The 20,872-nt window shown below is 39.5% G+C and overlaps 1 protein-coding gene across 1 annotated transcript in view; it reads left to right on the top strand.

The window, feature by feature from the left end:
- LOC133562843 (transmembrane protein 117-like) overlaps positions 1-20,872 on the top strand; it is a 156,829-nt gene that overhangs the window by 104,859 nt on the left and 31,098 nt on the right. Inside the window, 2 exon segments of the mRNA XM_061916650.1 lie at positions 2,537-2,634; positions 17,283-17,442. Coding sequence (XP_061772634.1) covers positions 2,537-2,634; positions 17,283-17,442 — 258 coding nt within the window.

The raw sequence follows: 20,872 nt of genomic DNA, 5'->3' as shown, positions 1-20,872 counted from the left end.
TGAAGTGAACACTAATAAGGTTGTGAATACTGTATAGAGTAGGCTAACCCACATTGGTCTTGTGGATGTGAACACAAGTTGTAATTACTTCAGTAACTAAATAACACAGTGACTGAAACAGACAAACGGATGTGCAAATATTGTAAATAACTAGATGATCCATCTGTGGCTGTGAAGAGAACACTAGTAAGGTTGTAAAATATGTATAAAGTAGGCTAACCCACATTGGTCCTGGGGATGTGAACACAAGTTGAAATTACTGTAGTGTCTGAATAACAGTTACTGAAACAGACAAAGTGATGTGCAAAAAATGTAAATAACTAGATGAAGCATATGTGGCTGTGAAGTTAACACTAATAACTTTGTGAATACTGTATAGAGTAGGCTAACCCACATTGGTCCTGTGGATGTGAACACAAGTTGTAATTACTTTAGTAACTAAATAACACAGTGACTGAAACAGACAAACGGATGTGCAAATAATGTAAATAACTAGATGATCCATCTGTGGCTGTGAAGAGTACACTAGTAAGGTTGTAAAATATGTATAAAGTAGGCTAACCCACATTGGTCCTGTGGATGTGAACACAAGTTGAAATTACTGTAGTGTCTGAATAACAGTGACTGAAACAGACAAAGTGATGTGCAAATAATGTAAATAACTACATGAACCATCTGTGGCTGTGAACTGAACACTAATAAGGTTGTGAATACTGTAAAGAGTAAGCTAAACCACGTGGTTTCTACGGATTTGAACACAAGTTTTATTTACTGTAGTGACTAAAAAAAATGACTGAAACAGACAAAGTCATGTGTAAACAATGTCAATAATTAGATGAACCATCTGTTGCTGTGAAGTGAACACTAGTAAGGTTGTAAATACTGTATAGAGAGGGCTAACCTACATGGTTCCTGTGGATGTGAACACAAATGGTAATTACCGTAGCGACAAAATAAAATAGTGACTGAAACAGACAAAGTCATGTGTAAATAATGTCAATAATTACATGAACCATATGTGTCTGTTAAGTGAACACTAATAAGGTCGTGAATACTGTACGGAGTAGGCTAACCCACATTGGTCCTGTGGATGTGAACACAAGTTGAAATTACTGTTGTGAGTAAATAACTGTGACTAAAACGGACAAGATGATGTGCAAATTATGTAAACAACTAGATGAACCATATGTGGCTGTGAAGTGAACACTAATAAGGTTGTAAATACTGTGTAGAGAAGGCTAACCCACATGGTTCCTGTGGATGTGAACACAAGTTGTAATTACTTTAGTGTCTAAATAACATAGTGACTGAAACAGACAAAGTGATGTGCAAATAATGTAAATAACTATATGAACCATCTGTGGCTGTGAAGTAATCACAAATAGAGTTGTGAATACTGTATAGAGTAGGCTAAACCACGTGGTTTCTGCGGATGTGAACACAAGTTTTAATTAGTGTAGTGACTAAAAAAAAATAGTGACTGAAACAGACAAAGTCATGTGTAAACAATGTCAATAATTAGATGAACCATCTGTGGCTGTGAAGTGAACACTATATAGTAAGGTTGTAAATACTGTATAGAGAGGGCTAACCTACATGGTTCCTGTGGATGTGAACACAAATGGTAATTACTATAATGACTAAATAAAATAGTGACTGAAACAGACAAAGTCATGTGTAAATAATATCAATAATTAGATGAACCATATGTGTCTGTGAAATGAACACTAATAAGGTTGTGAATACTGTATAGAGTAGGCTAACCCATATTGGTCTTGTGAATGTGAACACAAGTTGTAATTATTTTAGTAACTAAATAACTTAGTGACTGAAACAGACAAACTGATGTGCAAATAATGTAAATAACTAGATGATACATCTGTCGCTGTGAAGAGAACACTAGTAAGGTTGTAAAATATATATAAAGTAGGCTAACCCACATTGGTCCTGTGGATGTGAACACAAGTTGATCTTACAATAGTGTCTAAATAACAGTGAATGAAACAGACAAAGTGATGTGCAAATAATGTAAACAACTAGATGAAGTATATGTGGCTCTGAAGTGAAGACTAATAAGGTTGTAAATACTGTATAGAGTAGGCTAACCCACATGGTTCCTGTGGATGTGAACACAAGTTGTAAATACTCTAGTGACTAAATAACATAGTGACTGAAACAGACAAAGTGATGTGCAAATAATGTAAACAACTAGATGAACCATATGTGGCTGTGAAGTGAACACTAATAAGGTTGTAAATACTGTATAGACTAGGCTAACCCACATGGTTCCTGTGGATGTGAACACAATTTGTAATCACGGTAGTGACTAATGAATATATTGACTGAAACAGACATTGTGATTCATTTGGATGAATGGGGCATGTATTTATGTCAACTCTGTTGATCATTGTTAAATTCTTTAAACACTAAAGGGGGTTTCAATTTGATGGTAATTGATGCTTTCTTTATCACCACCAGATATTCTTATACGTTTGGACTAGTGGTGGGATTGCATATTTTTTTAAATCTTTTGCAGGTGACAGATATGATGCTGCAGGATAAGAAGTACCCAGATTGGGGGAAAGCTGCCAGAAGGTTCTGGAAAAAAGGCAATCATAGGATTGTCCTCTTCTGGTAAGTTAACAATTGAGGCAAGTGTGATGCATTGCAAATAATAAACATGTTTGATTAATACCCCCACAATTGAGTCAAATTTGTACAGAGAATTTTACTGATGGTTTGTATTTAGATTGTGCAAGTGTAGCTGATGTTAGTGAGTGTGTGTTGCAAGTGTGTAGTGTATCACCCGGCTACAAGGAGTCAATAGCCGTGTTAATTATCCTTCACTCAGTGTCAGCCCCTTTTAATTAGAAGAACAAGAGGGGGAATCGATGAACATGGCAAGGTCACAAGGCAAATCCTAGTCTTGTCACTTTTTTTGTTGTTTTTTTCCCCCCCTTTGTCATGACCTTTAAAGAGCTGCTACACAAACGCTGCAAAGCATGTCTATAACGGTATGGCCCACATAGATAGTAAGTCCACAGTGCTCGTGATTGTTCGATTTTCAGACGTGGGTGTCTTTCAGGAGGTTCATGTTTGGGTCAAAGGACATACAGAGTAAAGGCACGGTGGAGGGTAACATGTCTTCAGTTCTTTTTTTTGACTTACACTAGGGGTTCACAACCTAAAATGTTGAAAGAGCCATATTGGACCAAAAATACAAAAAATTAAAAGCCTTATATAAGTGTTATAATGAAGGCAAAAAATGACGTAAGTGTCTATATTAGCCTACTTTCAAAGGCTGACGCAAATCTTTGTTGACAGAAATGTTGCATTTTAATTTTTAATTCTACACATTTTTGCAACGTTGGAAATAGGGGTGTAACGGTACGTGTATTCGTATTGAACCGTTTCGGCACGGGGGTATCGGTTCGGGTCAGAGGTGTCCCGAACGAGTTTCCACACGGACAAATTAAGTAGCGTACCGCACAACAGAAGGCATGCTAAAAGCGACAGGGTTACGATAGACTGACCATACCTCCTCTTTTCACCGGTTATGTCCTCTTTTGCGGGGCTGTCCGGGTGGAGTTTCTCAAATGCCTCAAATGTCCGGCATTTTAAGTTAGGGTTGCGTGTATTTTCAATGTACGTTCGGGGTTGAGAAGGGGTTAAAAACAAAACAAATTGTGCAAGCAGCAGCATTCGTGAGGAAGGGGCAGAGACAGGGAGAGCGAGAGAGTTATGATAAACGTGCATGCGTCGCCAGACTCTGCTTTTTATCCATAGATTTATCAGATTTTATTTTTTATTATCTATAGCAGGGGTTTCAAAAGTGTGCCCCTGTGGCCATTTGCGGCCCACAGCTAATGTTTTAAAGGCCCATGGCACATTCTAAAAATACTATTAGAATGAACAAAAATATTTAAAAAAATAAATAAAAAAGCTTAAAGGTGAAATGTAATTTAGAAAAAGTTGCAATGTTGACTAATAAAACAAAGCTGTTTTTTTTCCTTTCAAACTGTCATTGCTCAAAACATAATATTAAATCAAAATCAATGTTATTATGAATTATTGACCGAAAAAGGTTTGCAATACTTCACATCAAATATTCCACAAAGAAAAATATTTTTGGTGGAAGATTTTGCAAATGTGGTAAATAAATAACCAAAAAATTTATATTTTGTTGTTTTCTTACTGTACCGAAAATGAACCGAACGGTGACCTCTAAACCGAGGTACGTACTGAACCGAAAAGTTTGTGTACCGTTACACCCCCAGTTGGAAAACATTAGTAAAATGGATGCTTTTCACAGGAAGAGAGAACTTCTGGAAATTACTGGCTCAGAATGGCCAAAGGTGTAAATGTGTCTGCCCAAGTTTAAGGAAAGGCTGTCTTCTTCTAATGGATTTATTACAGTCTTTGCAACTTGGTAACATTTTGCTGTGGTCAGGAACAACATGGCGCACAAACAACTATCCGAAATGCAGCCAATATTACATACATAAGCTGTGTCATGAGACATGCAAATATAGATCAAATACACAAAGGACATAAGTAAATTAAATTAAATGAGCTCAAATATACCTACAAAAGAGGCATAAAGATGCAATATGTACATACAGCTAGCCTAAGTAGCATGTTAGCATCGATTCGCTTGCAGTCATGGATTGACCAATTATGCCGGACAAGCACTACAGCAAATCAATAAAATCAACAAAGTTCACCTTTCGTGCATTCGCGCACAGCATAAAACGTTTGGTGGACAAAATGAGAAAATGGAGTGGCATAAAAAACATCTTTTCTTAGCAGCGACGGAGAAAGTTGTACATGTAAACAAACTATGGTGAGTTAAAGGATCGCTGAAATTAGTAGTGCTTGTCTGATATAAATAGTGGGATTTCTAACAATTAAGGTTTGTGTCATGTTTGTACTCTGACAGAATCGTAGTAAAACAACATTTTTATATTTTTTTTCATCTTTTTCCATTCCCACACATCTTTGAAAAAGCTCCAGGGAGCCAATAGGGCGGCGCTAAAATATCCGCGCTTTGTTGACCCCTGTCTTAAACAAAGGACAAGGTCTGCAACTGACGATTATTTCGATAGTCGATGAATCAATGATTATCTTAACAATTAGTTGATCAGATATTAAAGTGTAAAAAAATGTAATGGCTCTAATTTTTTCATCAACTTCTAAATGCAGTTTGAGTTAATTCAGGCATGTGCTTACTAACAAAAAAGATGACTAATTTTTTCATAAATACTTATCTATACTGTAACAGTGCTGCTCATTCAGCTGTTAGGAAACATTAAATGACTAATAAAATGTTGTCAATTCAAAAGAAAGGAAAGGCTAAGCGCTAAAAAATCAATTAACCTTGTTTATGTATTAAAAAAGATAAAAGCCGCAATGAAAACAAACAAAAAAAAAACACAAAATCTAACTTCCTCAAAAAGAAAGACAATTTGTGATGTTTTATAAGCTGCACACTGATATATTGATTATTGATTAACTCTTGGCAGTTTTAGCAATCTAATAGACTCAATGTGTTGTATTGTATTTGAATATTTTTTTTAAAGGTTGTCTTTTTAATACATGTTTAATCTTATGTTACATCTACGTTGGTGCCTGTGTGTGTGTGTGTGTGTGTGTGTGTGTGTGTGTGTGTGTGTGTGTGTGTGTGTGTGTGTGTGTGTGTGTGTGTGTGTGTGTGTGTGCAAATGCGGGTGTATGTGTGTGCGTGTGTGTGTGTGTGCATGTGTGTGTGTACGTGTGTGTGTGCGCATGTGTGCGTGTGTATGTGTGTGTGTGTATGAGGGGCCGTTAGGGACATTATTCAGAATTACCTCTTATACACACTACTGAAATGCTCTCACATAAACAACTGAAATGTTTTTCTCTCACACACACCACTGAAACACTCTTATACACACTACTGAAATGCTCTTATACACACGACTGAAATGCTCTCACATAAACAACTGAAATGTTTTTCTCTCACACACAATACTGAAACACTCTTATACACACTACTGAAATCCTCTTACATACACTACTGAAATGCTCTCACATACACTACTGAAATGCTTTCACATAAACAACTGAAATGTTTTTCTCTCACACACACCACTGAAACACTCTTATACACACTACTGAAATGCTCTTACATACACTACTGAAATGCTCTCACATACACTACTGAAATGCTTTCACATAAACAACTGAATTGTTTTTTTCTCACACACACCACTGAAATGCTCTTACATACGCTACTGAAATGCTCTCACATACACTACTGAAATGCTCTTACAAAAACAACTAAAATGCTCTCACATAAACAACTAAAATGCTCTCACATAAGTAAAATGCTCTCACATAAACAAGTAAAATGCTCTCACATAAACAAGTAAAATGCTCTCACATAAACAAGTAAAATGCTCTCACATAAACAACTAAAATGTTTTACTCTCACGCACACACACCACTTGCGTGTGAGAGACAACAATTTTAGTAGTATGTGTGCAAAGATTTAAGTTATATGTATAAGAGCATCTTACTAGTGTGTGTGAAAGCATCTTACCAGTGTATGTGAGAGGATTTCCCTAGAGTGTATGAGCGACACTGCATTCCGGTTCAGGTCACCTATAATGCCCGCCCCTTTTCAGTTTTTTTTTTTTTTTTTTTAAAGCCGAGTTGTTTGTGGAAAAAATGTCTGCCGAACTACCAACAAGTAGCTTCACAGAGGCACAGTCCGCAGCATTATCGAGCGCCTCTCCCACCACATGGACATCGGGGCAAGAGGAGGAAAAGGTAATTAGAAATTATTTATTTCTAAATGATTGTTGAATCCCACGGAATGTAAGGCAACATAGCATTGTAGCCATTATGCAGTTAGTCTTGTGTGCCTCCACTACAAACAAGTTAGCAACTAATGTTTCTGCGGCTCCTAGGAGTCTGACATCTATTGCAAACTTGCAGTTTGTCTTGGAGGAAACGTAAAAAGTACACTGTCAAATCAGCTAATAATGTTTGCAGAGTTGTTGCTATGGTAACATGTCGAAATGTCAGTCACGTCGTGGTATATCAGTAGCTGATCAAATAGTAATAATAATAGATTACATTTATTTAGCGCTTTTCTTTGGACTAGATAAGGGGTCCCCAAACTACAGCCCGCGGGCCGGTTACGGCCCGCCAACGTCCAACATCCGGCCCGCTGAAATTTTTTTTTTTTAATGTAATTATTTTAAATCTGTCTTTTCTAATCCATTTTTTGATGTCCACTAGCTGATCGAGCAAATCATATTGTCTAAAAATGCATTTTCCTGTATGACTTATATTTTCTTAGCTGTTTTCATGTGATCTGATTGTTACATTCTTATTTCAGAGTCACCACGCAGCTGCATGACCATTTCAACAAGGACGAACGATGTCTACTGTCGGACTACAAGAAACATTGAAAAGTATATGAATAATAAGTCACAAGGAAACTTTTTAAGCAAAAAAAAAGATGTTAAATTTATTTATGTGAAATTTATTGAATATTCCCAACAATGTATTTGTGTGCAGAGAAGTTCCATGAATCCAGAGGTTGTGTATTCCGTCCTTGTTGAAATGGTCATGCAGCTGCGTGGTGACTCTGAAATAAGAATGTAACAATCAGATCACATGAAAACAGCTAAGAAAATATAAGTCATACGGGAAAATGCATTTTTAGACAATATGATTTGCTCGATCAGCTAGTGGACATCAAAAAATGGATTAGAAAAGACAGATTTAAAATAATTACATTAAAAAAAAATAATTTCAGCGGGCCGGATGTTGGACGTTGGCGGGCCGTAGTTTAGGGACCCCTTATCTAGTCCACAGAAAAGCGCTAAATAAATGTAATCTATTATTATTACTATTCTATCAGCTACTGATATACCACGATAGATGCGAGACTCTTAGGAGCCGCGGAAACATTAGTTGCTAACTTGTTTGTAGTGGAGGCACACAAGGCTAACTGCTTAATGGCTACAATGCTATGTTGCCTTACATTCCGTGGGATTCAACAATCATTTAGAAATAGATAATGTCTAATTACCTTTTCCTCCTCTTGCCCCGATGTCCATGTGGTAGAAGATGCGCTCGATAATGCCGCGGACTGTGCCTCTGTGAAGCTACTTGTTAGTAGTTCGGCAGACATTTTTTCCGCATACAACTCGGCTTTAAAAAAAACAAAAAAAAAATGAAAAGGGGCGGGCATTATAGGTGACCTGAACCGGAATGCAGTGTCGCTCATACACTCTAGTAAAATCCTCTCACATACACTGGCAAGATGCTTTCACACACACTAGTAAGATGCTCTTATACATATAACTGAAATCCTTGCACACATACTACTAAAATTGTTGTCTCTCACGCGCAAGTGGTGTGTGTGTGCGTGAGAGTAAAACATTTTAGTTATTTATGTGAGAGCATTTAGTTGTTTATGTGAGAGCATTTAGTTGTTTATGTGAGAGCATTTTACTTGTTTATGTGAGAGCATTTTACTTGTTTATGTGAGAGCATTTTACTTGTTTATGTGAGAGCGTTTTACTTGTTTATGTGAGAGCATTTTGTTGTTTATGTGAGAGCATTTTACTTGTTTATGTGAGAGCATTTTACTTGTTTATGTGAGAGCATTTTACTTGTTTATGTGAGAGCATTTTACTTGTTTATGTGAGAGCATTTTACTTGTTTAAGTAAGAGCATTTTAGTTGTTTGTGTGAGAGCATTTCAGTAGTGTATGTGAGAGCATTTCAGTAGTGTATGTAAGAGCCTTTTAGTCGTGTGTATAAGAGAGTTTCAGTATTGTGTGTGAGAGAAAAACATTTCAGTTGTTTATGTGAGAGCATTTTAGTAGTGTGTATAAGAGTGTTTCAGTAGTGTGTATAAGAGTGTTTCAGTGGTGTGTGTGAGAGAAAAACATTTCAGTTGTTTATGTGAGAGCATTTCAGTAGTGTATCTAAGAGGTAATTCTGAATAATGTCCCTAACGGCCCCTCATATGTGTGTGTGTGTGCGCATGTGTGTGTGTGTGTGTGTGTGTACATGTGTGCGTGTGTGTGCATGTGTTTGTGTGTGTGTGTGTGTGTGGTTGGCATTTGTTAAAGTGTCTTACAGCATTGCAAATTAACCTTGCTTATAAAGATACTTGAACTGATATAGACTAGGGCTGGGCGATATGGCCTTTTTTAAATATCTCAATATTTTTTAGGCCATATTGCGATACATGATATATATCTCGATATTTTGCCTTAGCCTTGGATGAACACTTGATGCATATAATCACAGCAGTATGAAGATTCTATGTGTCTACATTAAAAAATTCTTCTTCATACTGCATTAATATATGCTCATTTTAAACTTTCATGCAGAGAGGGAAATCACAACTAAGTCAATTGACCAAAACTGTATTTTTCAAACGTTTTATTAAGCAGTGGCATAAACATTCATGTCATTTCAAAACAGAAAGTGAGATTTTTAGAGACATTTTAAAACAATCTATTGGTGCACTTTTGTGCATGATGTCACTAAGATGACATATCAAAACAACACTAAATTAAAGTGCAATTTTTGTACAGAACGCCACTACAATAGTTTAAAACAAATAAAGTGCACTTTTGTGCATGATGTCACTAAGATGACATATCAAAACAACACTAAATGAAAGCGCAATTTTTGTACAGAACGCCACTACAATAGTTTAAAACAAATAAAGTGCACTTTTGTGCATGATGTCACTAAGATGACATATCAAAACAACACTAAATTAAAGTAAAATTTTTGTACAGAACGCCACTACAATAGTTTAAAACAAATAAAGTGCACTTTTGTGCATGATGTCACTAAGATGACATATCAAAACAACACTAAATACAAGTGCACTTTTTGTACAGAACGCCACTACAATAGTTTAAAACAAATAAAGTGCACTTTTGTGCATGATGCCACACAAGATATTTCAATAACTGTCAAATAAAAATGTGCTGCATAATAGGAAATCAAATAGTGTGTGTCCTTTGCTATGTGGTAGGTTCCTGCAGATGTTACCTCCTTCTGTTGTTGACTATTTCTTTTATACGGTGTTGATCTGGAAATGTTTGCCTCGGCATTTTGATGGTGTGGGCGTGTGGCACCGAACCGAGACGTTGACTTGCGGAGTAAACACTCTTCATTCTCTAGCAGATGACTTTTCAAATGATGCTACGTATTTACAGTAATACTACTTTTTGTAGCAACGCTTTTGCCCCACACTCGACAAATTATGGTTGTCTGTTCGACATTCCCGCTTGAAATCAAACCACTGGCAGATGATGGACCCCTTTGCTGTATTTCTTGGGAATTAATTCTTCCTTCATTTGTTACCAGATTCGCACCTTCTTTCTCTCGTATTACCACTAGCATCACAGCTAACGTTACCCATGCCGCTATCTCTCTGCTCCGCGAGGGCGTATACGTATGTGACGTATGTAAGAAGGTGCGCTTGTTTGTCTGTGAGGAGAGACAAGAGAGCGGGAAGAGCCTGTAGTGTAATGCCAGTAGCTAAAAGCAACTGTGTGAGAATGTATACTCGGATATCAAGATATAATCATTTTCTATATCGCACAGAGACAAACCCGCGATATATCCACTATATCGAAATATCGCCCAGCCCTAATATAGACAAAGTTTAGCTGGTTGACTTTGACTAAAATGATAGTTTAAGTTATGTTTCACACAACTATGTCTCACTCTTGTTAGCTTGCTAACAAGGTAGAAGCTAACACTCTTACCGAGGTCGAGACCGTGTCCTCCCTCCAAATGTCCCACATCATGTCTCCGATTTAAAAACTGGCATATCACTGATGTACTGCCATAAAAACGAGGTCCACTTTGCAAACAGAGCTAAGAATTCATGTTTTTAAACAAGAATAAGATGAAATATCCTCAAACGTCACATGTTTGCACTGGCAATGTTGATGGCAAGTGACTCACTCTGGCCCGGAAAAGCACGAGTGATGACGTCACGACTATTTGTCAAAATCATTTGTCAACCATGTAGACTAATTGTTGCAGCCCTAGTGAGCAGGATGTTGGGAAACCTAAACTAAAATATGTTGAGGGATGAGACATATGCCAAAGAAAATAAGCCATTAAATTGTTGTGTTAAAACAGCCATACAGGTCACACTGAGGGTGGCCATATAAAAAAACTTTTACACTGTTACAAATATGCGCCACACCAAACAAGAATGACAAACACATTTCGGGAGAACATCCGCACCGTAACACAACATAAACACAACAGAACAAATACCCAGAACCCCTTATTGTCACAGTTATTTGATGTCGAACCCCAGCATGCAGAGAAGGAGGAAGGCATTGAATGGGAAAACATGGTTTTAATTTAAAATACTAGAACTAGAACAAAGAAAAAGCGCGTACATGGGCGGAATAACAAACTAAGGGTCTTTAGCATAGAAGCTAGCAAGAAACAAAAATGGACCTAGCATGGAAACTAGCGGGTAGCAAACAGGAAAAACTGGAAATGGCTAATGCTAACAGAAATAGCTTACCGCTACGACGACCAAGACAAAATGTAGCACGACAGGTAGTAGCTGTAACAAAACAACACAACAAGAGCGACATGTGGCAACGACAATACAAATGACAATACAATGATCCAGCAACTGACACAAGACAAAGCAGGTACAAATAGGAGCGGGCTGATTGGCAACGGTGTGGCCAGGTGCCAATCAGCCGCAGCTGAGGAGGAACACAGCACTCAGGGAACAAGACAGGAAGCTGACAAAATAAGAGCACTAGACAGGAACTAAAGACAGGAAATACTAAACACAGAGGAAAAAGACAAATGCAGAGGAAAAAACTAAAACATAGACAAACTGTCAGGGGAAAGCCTGACACTTATAGCACTAACTCTTCCGGGACGTTACAATATACACACCTGCTACCAAACCCCCGTCTCCCGGATTCAGAGGTCTCAAGGTTGGCAGGTATGCAATTGCGGTATTAGCTGCATTTCCATTGCCGTTTTTTGCAAAATAAAAGTGCTATTTCTGAAATTTCGATAGAGTAAGTTTGTAGGTGTTTCTATTAAAGGGTGTTTTGCTTAACGAGCCATGATCCTCGTGAAATCTCATCCCCCGAGAGCCAACTTTGAGGAAGATATTGCAGCCACTGCTCCGTGACGTCAATAGAAGACGAGCACCCTCTCGCTCAAAAGGTGATTCCAAGTTGACCCGTTTGCCGTCGTCATCCTGCATCGGCGCCCCACCGCCTTGGTGTTTATGTGACCTCTATTTTTTTTTGCAAAGGCGTGATGAAAACACTTTTTGCCCATTTAAAAAACCAAAACGTCTCCAAAACCACCTCAGGAGAGCGCAAATATGCTTTAGCGATAGTTTTTCTAAATATGGGTGTTTCCATTACCAGTTTCGCATTGTGATATTTAGGTTTTGCTCATTTCTAGGGGCTATGGAAACGTGGCTATGTGGAATGTGCTCCAAAAATATATAGTCTTGGCCAAAAATATTGGCACCCCTGCATTTTTAGCAGATAATGCACCACTTTTTTCCACGTTTATTTATTTTGTTTGCATTGGAATAACCCAAAACAAAACCCCAAAAAAGCCAAAAATGGACTGGACAAAACTATAGGCACCTTTTTAAAATTTTAAGAAACAATGTTATTCTAAGCATGTGGTGCTCCTTTAATGTGTAATTAAACACACATGTAGCAAGTAACACGTGCTGGCAATATAGAAATCACACTTGCAGCCAGTTAAAATGGGAAAAAAAAGGACTAAACTAGGGCTGGGCGATATGGCCTTTTTTTTTTTTAATATCGCAATATTTTTAGGTCGTATTGCGATACACGATATATCCCGATATTTTGCCTTAGCCTTGAATGAACACTTGATGCATATAATCACAGCAGTATGATGATTCTATGTGTCTACATTAAAACATTATTCATCATACTGCATAAATATATACTACTTTTAAACTTTCATGCAGAGAAGGAAATCAGAACTAAAAAAAATCTGTTTTTTTCATACGGTGTTTATCTGGAAATGTTTGCCTCGGCATTTTGATGGTTTGGGCGTGTGGCGCCGAACGGAGATGTTGACATGTGGAGTAAGCACTCTTCATTCTCTAGCAGGGGACTTTTCAAATGATGTTATGTATTAGCAGTAAAGCTACTTTTGGTAGCAACACTTTTGCCCCACACTTGACAAATTAAAGTTGTCTGTTCGACATATTCCCAATTGAAGCCAAATCACCGCCAGACGATGGACCCTGTCGTGGAAATGTCTTAAAGACGATCCTTTAGTGACAAATGGCTTTAAACTGATTAACAAACAAATAATAACAAGCTTTGCAAAGCGAGACCAAACCAGAACGACACCTCCGTTCGTTCCAGCTTGTTCTCACTCTTTTAGAATATGTAATGACAATTATACATTCTCAGAAGTCCCACACTCCATGCTCATTTACATACAGTACACCAGTGGAATGAATACCAAAGTCTTGTGAAGAAGGAGAGGGTGTCGTTTGCCCAGAAAGGGGGGGTGTGTGGGGGGGAGGGGGGGGGGGGGCAGTTCAGCCCAGAGGGGGGTCAAGAATAGATGACACATATGCAACTAAAGTCCACATGTCACATCAAAGACACAGGAGACAGAGCTTGATCAGATAAGAGATCTCTTGCTAAGTGTCACATTCCTGAGCCCAATAAACAACTTTTGGTACCCAGTTCAAAGAACATCATCTATTTAAACAAATATATGTAATTTTGCTATCACAACCCCCTGCTATTTTTCTTGGGAATTCCTTCATTCGCACCTTCTTTCTCTCGTATTACCACTCACACGGCTCTGCTAGCATCACGGCTAACGTTACCCATGCTGCTACCTCTCTGCTCTGCGAGGGCGTATACAGTACGTATGTGAGAAGGAGAGACAAAAAAGAGCAAGGAGAGCCTGTAGTGTAATGCCCGCAGCTAAAAGCAACTGCGTGAGAACGTATACTCGAATATCACGATTATGGTCATTTTCTAAATCGCACAGAGACAAACCCGTGATATATCGTATACAGTGGGGCAAAAAAGTATTTAGTCAGCCACCGATTGTGCAAGTTCTCCCATGTAAAATGATGACAGAGGTCTGTAATTTTCATCATAGGTACACTTCAACTGTGAGAGACAGAATGTGAAAAAAAAATCCAGGAATTCACATTGTAGGAATTTTAAAGAATTTATAGGTAAATTATGGTGGAAAATAAGTATTTGGTCAACCATTCAAAGCTCTCACTGATGGAAGGAGGTTTTGGCTCAAAATCTCACGATACATGGCCCCATTCATTCTTTCCTTAACACGGATCAATCGTCCTGTCCCCTTAGGCACGGCGTGAAGCAGTGGGAGAGTGGCCGTGCGCAACCCGAGGGTCCCTGGTTCAAATCCCACCTAGTACCAACCTCATCACGTCCGTTGTGTCCTGAGCAAGACACTTCACCCTTGCTCCTGATGGGTGCTGGTTGCCGCCTTGCATGGCAGCTCCCTCCATCAGTGTGTGAATGTGTGTGTGAATGGGTAAATGTGGAAGTAGTGTCAAAGCGCTTTGAGTACCTTGAAGGTAGAAAAGCGCTATACAAGTACAACCCATTTATCATTTAACTAAAGTCCACATGTCACATCAAAGACACAGGAGACAGAGCTTGATCAGATAAGAGATCTCTTGCTAAGTGTCACATTCCTGAGCCCAATAAACTTTTGGTACCCAGTTCAAAGAACATCATCTATTTAAACGAATATATGTAATTTTGCTATCACAACCCCCTGCTATTTTTCTTGGGAATTCCTTCATTCGCACCTTCTTTCTCTCGTATTACCACTCACACGGCTCTGCTAGCATCACGGCTAACGTTACCCATGCTGCTACCTCTCTGCTCTGCGAGGGCGTATACAGTACGTATGTGAGAAGGAGAGACAAAAAAGAGAAAGGAGAGCCTGTAGTGTAATGCCCGCAGCTAAAAGCAACTGCGTGAGAACGTATACTCGAATATCACGATTATGGTCATTTTCTATATCGCACAGAGACAAACCCGTGATATATCGTATACAGTGGGGCAAAAAAGTATTTAGTCAGCAACGCCACCGATTGTGCAAGTTCTCCCACTTAAAATGATGACAGAGGTCTGTAATTTTCATCATAGGTACACTTCAACTGTGAGAGACAGAATGTGAAAAAAAATCCAGGAATTCACATTGTAGGAATTTTAAAGAATTTATTTGTAAATTATGGTGGAAAATAAGTATTTGGTTAACCATTCAAAGCTCTCACTGATGGAAGGAGGTTTTGGCTCAAAATCTCACGATACATGGCCCCATTCATTCTTTCCTTAACACGGATCAATCGTCCTGTCCCCTTAGGGACGGCGTGAAGCAGTGGGAGAGTGGCCGCGTGCAACCCGAGGGTCTCTGGTTCAATCCCCACCTAGTACCAACCTCGTCACGTCCGCTGTGTCCTTGAGCAAGACACTTCACCCTTGCTCCTGATGGTTGCTGGTTAGCACCTTGCATGGCAGCTCCCTCCATCAGTGTGTGAATGTGTGTGTGAATGAGTAAATGTGGAAGTAGTGTGAAAGCGCTTTGAGTACCTTGAAGGTAGAAAAGCGCTATACAAGTACAACCCATTTATTTAGCAGAAAAACAGCCCCAAAGCATGATGTTTACACCCCCACTGTCAGGCTTTCCCCTGACAGTTTGTCTGTTTTAGTTTTTTCCTCTGCATTTGTCTGTTTCCTCAGTGTTTAGTATTTCCTGTCCTTAGTTCCTGTCTAGTGCTCTTATTTTGTCAGTTTCCTGTCTTGTTCCCTGCTGTGTTCCTCTTCAGCTCTGGCTGATTGGCACCTGGCCACACCCGTTGCCAATCAGCCCGCTCCTATTTGTACCTGTTTTGTGTTGTGTCAGTTGCTGGATCATTGTATTGTCATTTGTATTGTCATTGCCACATGTCGCTCTTGTCGTGTTGTTTTGTTACAGCTACTACCTGTCGTGCTACATTTTGTCCTGGTCGTCGTGGCGGTAAGGTGTTTCTGTTAGCATTAGCCATTTCCAGTTTTTCCTGTTTGCTACCCGCTAGTTTCCACGCTAGGTCCTTTTTTGTTTCTTGCTAGCTTCTATGCTAGAGACCCATCCATCCATCCACTTTCTACCGCTTATTCCCTTTTGGGGTCGCGGGGGGCGGCGGCGGCGCCTATCTCAGCTACAATCGGGCGGAAGGCGGGGTACACCCTGGACAAGTCGCCACCTCATCGCAGGGCCAACACAGGTAGACAGACAACATTCACACTCACATTCACACACTAGTGCCAATTTAGTGTTGCCAATCAACCTAGACCCTTAGTTTGTTATTCCGTCCATGTGTGCGCTTTTTGTTTGTACCCTTTTGGGGGTTTTTTTTGTCTTAGTATTTAATTAAATCATGTTTACTTACCAAATGCCTTCCTTCTTATCTGTATTTTGGGGTTCGACACCAAATAACTGTGACACCCATGCTTCCCCGTAGGTTTTGTGTTCTTGGGATGCAACTCAGTATTCTTCTTCCTCCAAACACGACGAGTTGAGTTTATACCAAAATGGATACATGGATGATAGAGCAGAGAATTGGGAGAATGTCATGTGGTCAGATGAAACCAAAAGAGAACTTTTTGGTACAAACTCAACTTGTCGTGTTTGGAGGAAGAAGAATACTGAGTTGCATCCCAAGAACACCACACCTACTGTGAAGCATGGGGGTGGAAACATCATGCTTTGGGGCTGTTTTTCTGCTAAGGGGACCGGACGATTGATCCGTGTTAAGGAAAGAATGAATTGGGCCATGTATCGTGAGATTTTGAGCCAAAACCTCCTTCCATCAGTGAGAGCTTTGAATGGTTGACCAAATACTTATTTTCCACCATAATTTACAAATAAATTCTTTAAAATTTCTATAATGTGAATTCCTGGATTTTTTTTCAAATTCTGTCTCTCACAGTTGAAGTGTACCTATGATGAAAATTCCAGACCTCTGTCATCATTTTACATGGGAGAACTTGCACAATCGGTGGCTGACTAAATACTTTTTTGCCCCACTGTGTCGCCCAGCCCTAGTTTGTAATAAATCTCCTTTGGACTTTGGGATACATGAAGTGTTTCAAAGTTGGCTTTTGCTCTCATTCACTCCGATCTCTTCCTCCCTTTGTGGTCTACACCGCGGTGCAGGACCGTGCTCTCCTCCCTGACGTCACTCGTGGTTCTGTTCATCCTCACCAGCTGGATCAACTGGGACAGACTGAACCGAGGCTTCCTGCCCACCGATGAGCTCTCAAGAGCCTTCCTGGCCTCCTTCATCTTGGTCTTCGACCTCCTCATTGTCATGCAGGTATGAGCGCTCTCTAGTGGCCAATTAAAAACAAGAATCTCGCCAGGATGACTCCTGGCTTCTCACTCCATCTTAATGCCAATTCGCGTCCGATCATCCCCATTCCCCAATTTATCAATGAGGCAGCGAGAAGTGGCGTTTGATCATTCACAGCTGCAGAGGACACACACACATGCATATTGCATACACACTTCCCATGTAAGCACACACACACACACATTTGACTCCTTATTCTTCTGTTCTCCCTCAGAAAATCCTCCGCCATGAACCCTTAGCTGCGCGTTCCCTTGTGGGCCGCCTTCATTTCCTTTAATGATGACTCACAAGATTTTTCCTCACTTCCGCACAAACTACTGCTTCCCATAGGAAAGTGTACATCAATAAAGCTATGGCTCATGAATATGCAAATGTGTTTGTCTGGGTAAAAACAACAACTTTGAAAAGTTCTTTCCACCAAATGTAAAGGCTAGGGGTTCTACAAACCCCGTTTCCATATGAGTTGGGAAATTGTGTTAGATGTAAATATAAACGGAATACAATGATTTGCAAATCCTTTTTAACCCATATTCAGTTGAATGCACTACAAAGACATACTAGATGTTCAAACTCATAAACTTTTTTTTGCAAATAATAATTAACTTAGAATTTCATGGCTGCAACACGTGCCAAAGTAGTTGGGAAAGGGCATGTTCACCACTGTGTTACATCACCTTTTCTTTTAACAAGATTCAATTAACGTTTGGGAACTGAGAAAACTAATTGTTGAAGCTTTGAAAGTGGAATTCTTTCCCATTCTTGTTTTATGTAGAGCTTCGGTCGTTCAACAGTACGGGGTCTCCGCTGTCATATTTTACGCTTCATAATGGGAGACAGGTCTGGAATGCAGGCGGGCCAGGAAAGTACCCGCACTCTTTTTTTTTTACGTAGCCACGCTTGATTGATTGATTGAAACTTTTATTAGTAGATTGCACAGTACAATACATATTCCGTAAAATTGACCACTAAATGGTATCACCCGAATAAAATTTTCAACTCGTTTAAGTCGGGGTCCACGTAAATCAATTGACGTTGTTATAACACGTGCTGAATGTGGCTTGGCATTGTCTTGCTGAAATAAGCAGGGGCGTCCATGAAAAAGACGGTACTTAGATGGCAGCATATGTTGTTCCAAAACCTGTATGTACATTTCAGCATTAATGGTGCCTTCACAGATGTGTAAGTTACCCATGCCTTGGGCACTAATGCACCCCCATACCATCACAGATGCTGGCTTCTGAACTTTGCGTCGATAACAGTCTGGATGGTTGGCTTCCCCTTTGGTCCGGATGACACGATGTCGAATATTTCCAAAAACAATTTGAAATGTGGACTTGTCAGACCACGGAACACTTTTCCACTTCGCATCAGTCCATCTTAGATGATCTCGGGCCCAGAGAAGCCGGCGGGGTTTCTGGATGTTGTTGATAAATGGCTCTCGCTTTGCATAGTAGAGCTTTAACTTGCACTTACAGATGTAGCAACAAACTGTATTTAGTGACAGTGGTTTTTTGAAGTGTTCCTGAGCCCATGTGGTGATATCCTTTAGAGATTGATGTCGTTTTTTGATACAGTGCCGTCTGAGGGATCAAAGATCATGGTCATTCAATGTTGGTTTCCGGCCATGCCGCTTACGTGGAGTGATTTCTCCAGATTCTCCGAACCTTTTCATGATATTATGCACCGTAGATGTTGAAATCCCTAAATTTCTTGCAATTGCACTTTGAGAAACGTTGTTCTTAAACTGTTTGACTATTTGCTCACGCAGTTGTGGACAAAGGGGTAAACCTCCCCCCATCCTTTCTTGTGAAAGACTGAACATTTTTGGGAAGCTGTTTTTGTACCCAATCATGGCACCCACCCGTTCCCAATTAGCCTGCACACCTGTGGGATGTTCCAAATAAGTGTTTGATGAGCATTCTTCAACTTTATCAGTATTTATTGCCACCTTTCCCTACTTCTTTGTCACGTGTTGCTGGCATCAAATTCTAAAGTTAATGATTATTTGGAAAAAAAAAAAAAATGTTTATCAGTTTGAACATCCATTGCTTTCATCCTCTCTAAGGTTCTCATAGTCATCATTGTCACCGACGTCCCACTGGGTGTGAGTTTTCCTTGCCCTTATGTGGGCCTAGCGAGGATGTCGTAGTGGTTTGATGTTTTGGTTTGTGCAGCCCTTTGAGACACTAGTGATTTAGGGCTATATAAGTAAACATTGATTGATTGATTGATTGAACATCAAATATGTTGTGTTTGTAGCATATTCAACTGAATATGGGTGGAAAATGATTTGCAAATCATTGTATTCCATTTGTATTTACATCTAACACAATTTCCCAACTCATATGGAAACAGGGTTTGTATTTCCTATTTTACAATACTGGTACTAGGGTTGTACGGCATACCGGTCGTCATCATCATCGGCGGTCACTCGAACGAGTATGACGATCCTCCTGGTAGGGGTGTATCCCTTTATGGAGGATGCCTGTGCGTGACTTAGTTTAATGTGGGGAGACTGGTGCACAGAATCGGGTCAGGGTCCAGTGGCATGGAGTCCAAGATGACTGGGGACACTTTTCTGCTGCAGCCTTTTCCGCCATCGCAGCCGTTGTGGTAGTTCTTAAATCTATCGTCTTCCGCCTGCACCGCCACTGAGGTCTTCACCGTATCCCTGGCTAGGGGGCAGTCAGGTACTAGGCCAGGGGTGTCAAACATAAGGCCCGTGGGCCGGATCAGGCCCGCGAACAGGTTTTATCCGGCCGGCGGGATGAGTTTGCTAAGTATAAAAATGAGCCCACATTTTTTTATGAAATAAACTGCTGTTCTAAATGTGTCCACTAGATGTCATAATAGCAATTCTTTGTAGATGATGCTATCTATGTAAAAAAACAAAAAAAAAACCTCATGAAGTTATTAGTGCACCAGTTGGGAAAATGAGAACATTAGAGTCATAAATAACATTCTGTAATTTGATTTTATATATATTTTTTTTATCTTGATAGATTGAAAATTAACACCAATGAGTCGATTGATGAAAATTGTCACACAATTTTTCAGAAGGAATAAATAACTTGAAATAAAGATAGAATGCTATTAACCGCAACATGTTGGTGTAAAAAAAAAACAACATTATGATTTGTACATTTTCAGAATGTGCTTGTTCTATTTTTAAACAAAGAAAACAGTTTGAATTTGTCTTTATTTTTAAGTTATCGTGCTGTGATTTTACCTGTGCGGCCCACTTGGGAGTAGATTTTTCTCCATGTGGCCCCCGATATAAAAGGACTAGGCCTTTGCTAAGGGCCTCCTGGGGTCACAGTAGTAAAGGGGTTAAACTCTTAGTGCCCCAAGACCCCGTAGAGGAGCCTAGTATAGTACCGGTACTAGTATAGTA

The sequence above is a fragment of the Nerophis ophidion genome, linkage group LG12 (assembly GCF_033978795.1).
Source record: "Nerophis ophidion isolate RoL-2023_Sa linkage group LG12, RoL_Noph_v1.0, whole genome shotgun sequence".
Taxonomy (NCBI): Eukaryota; Metazoa; Chordata; class Actinopteri; order Syngnathiformes; family Syngnathidae; genus Nerophis; species Nerophis ophidion.
Note: the sequence above shows the minus strand (reverse complement) of the source record. Positions and strands in the feature narration are given on the sequence as shown.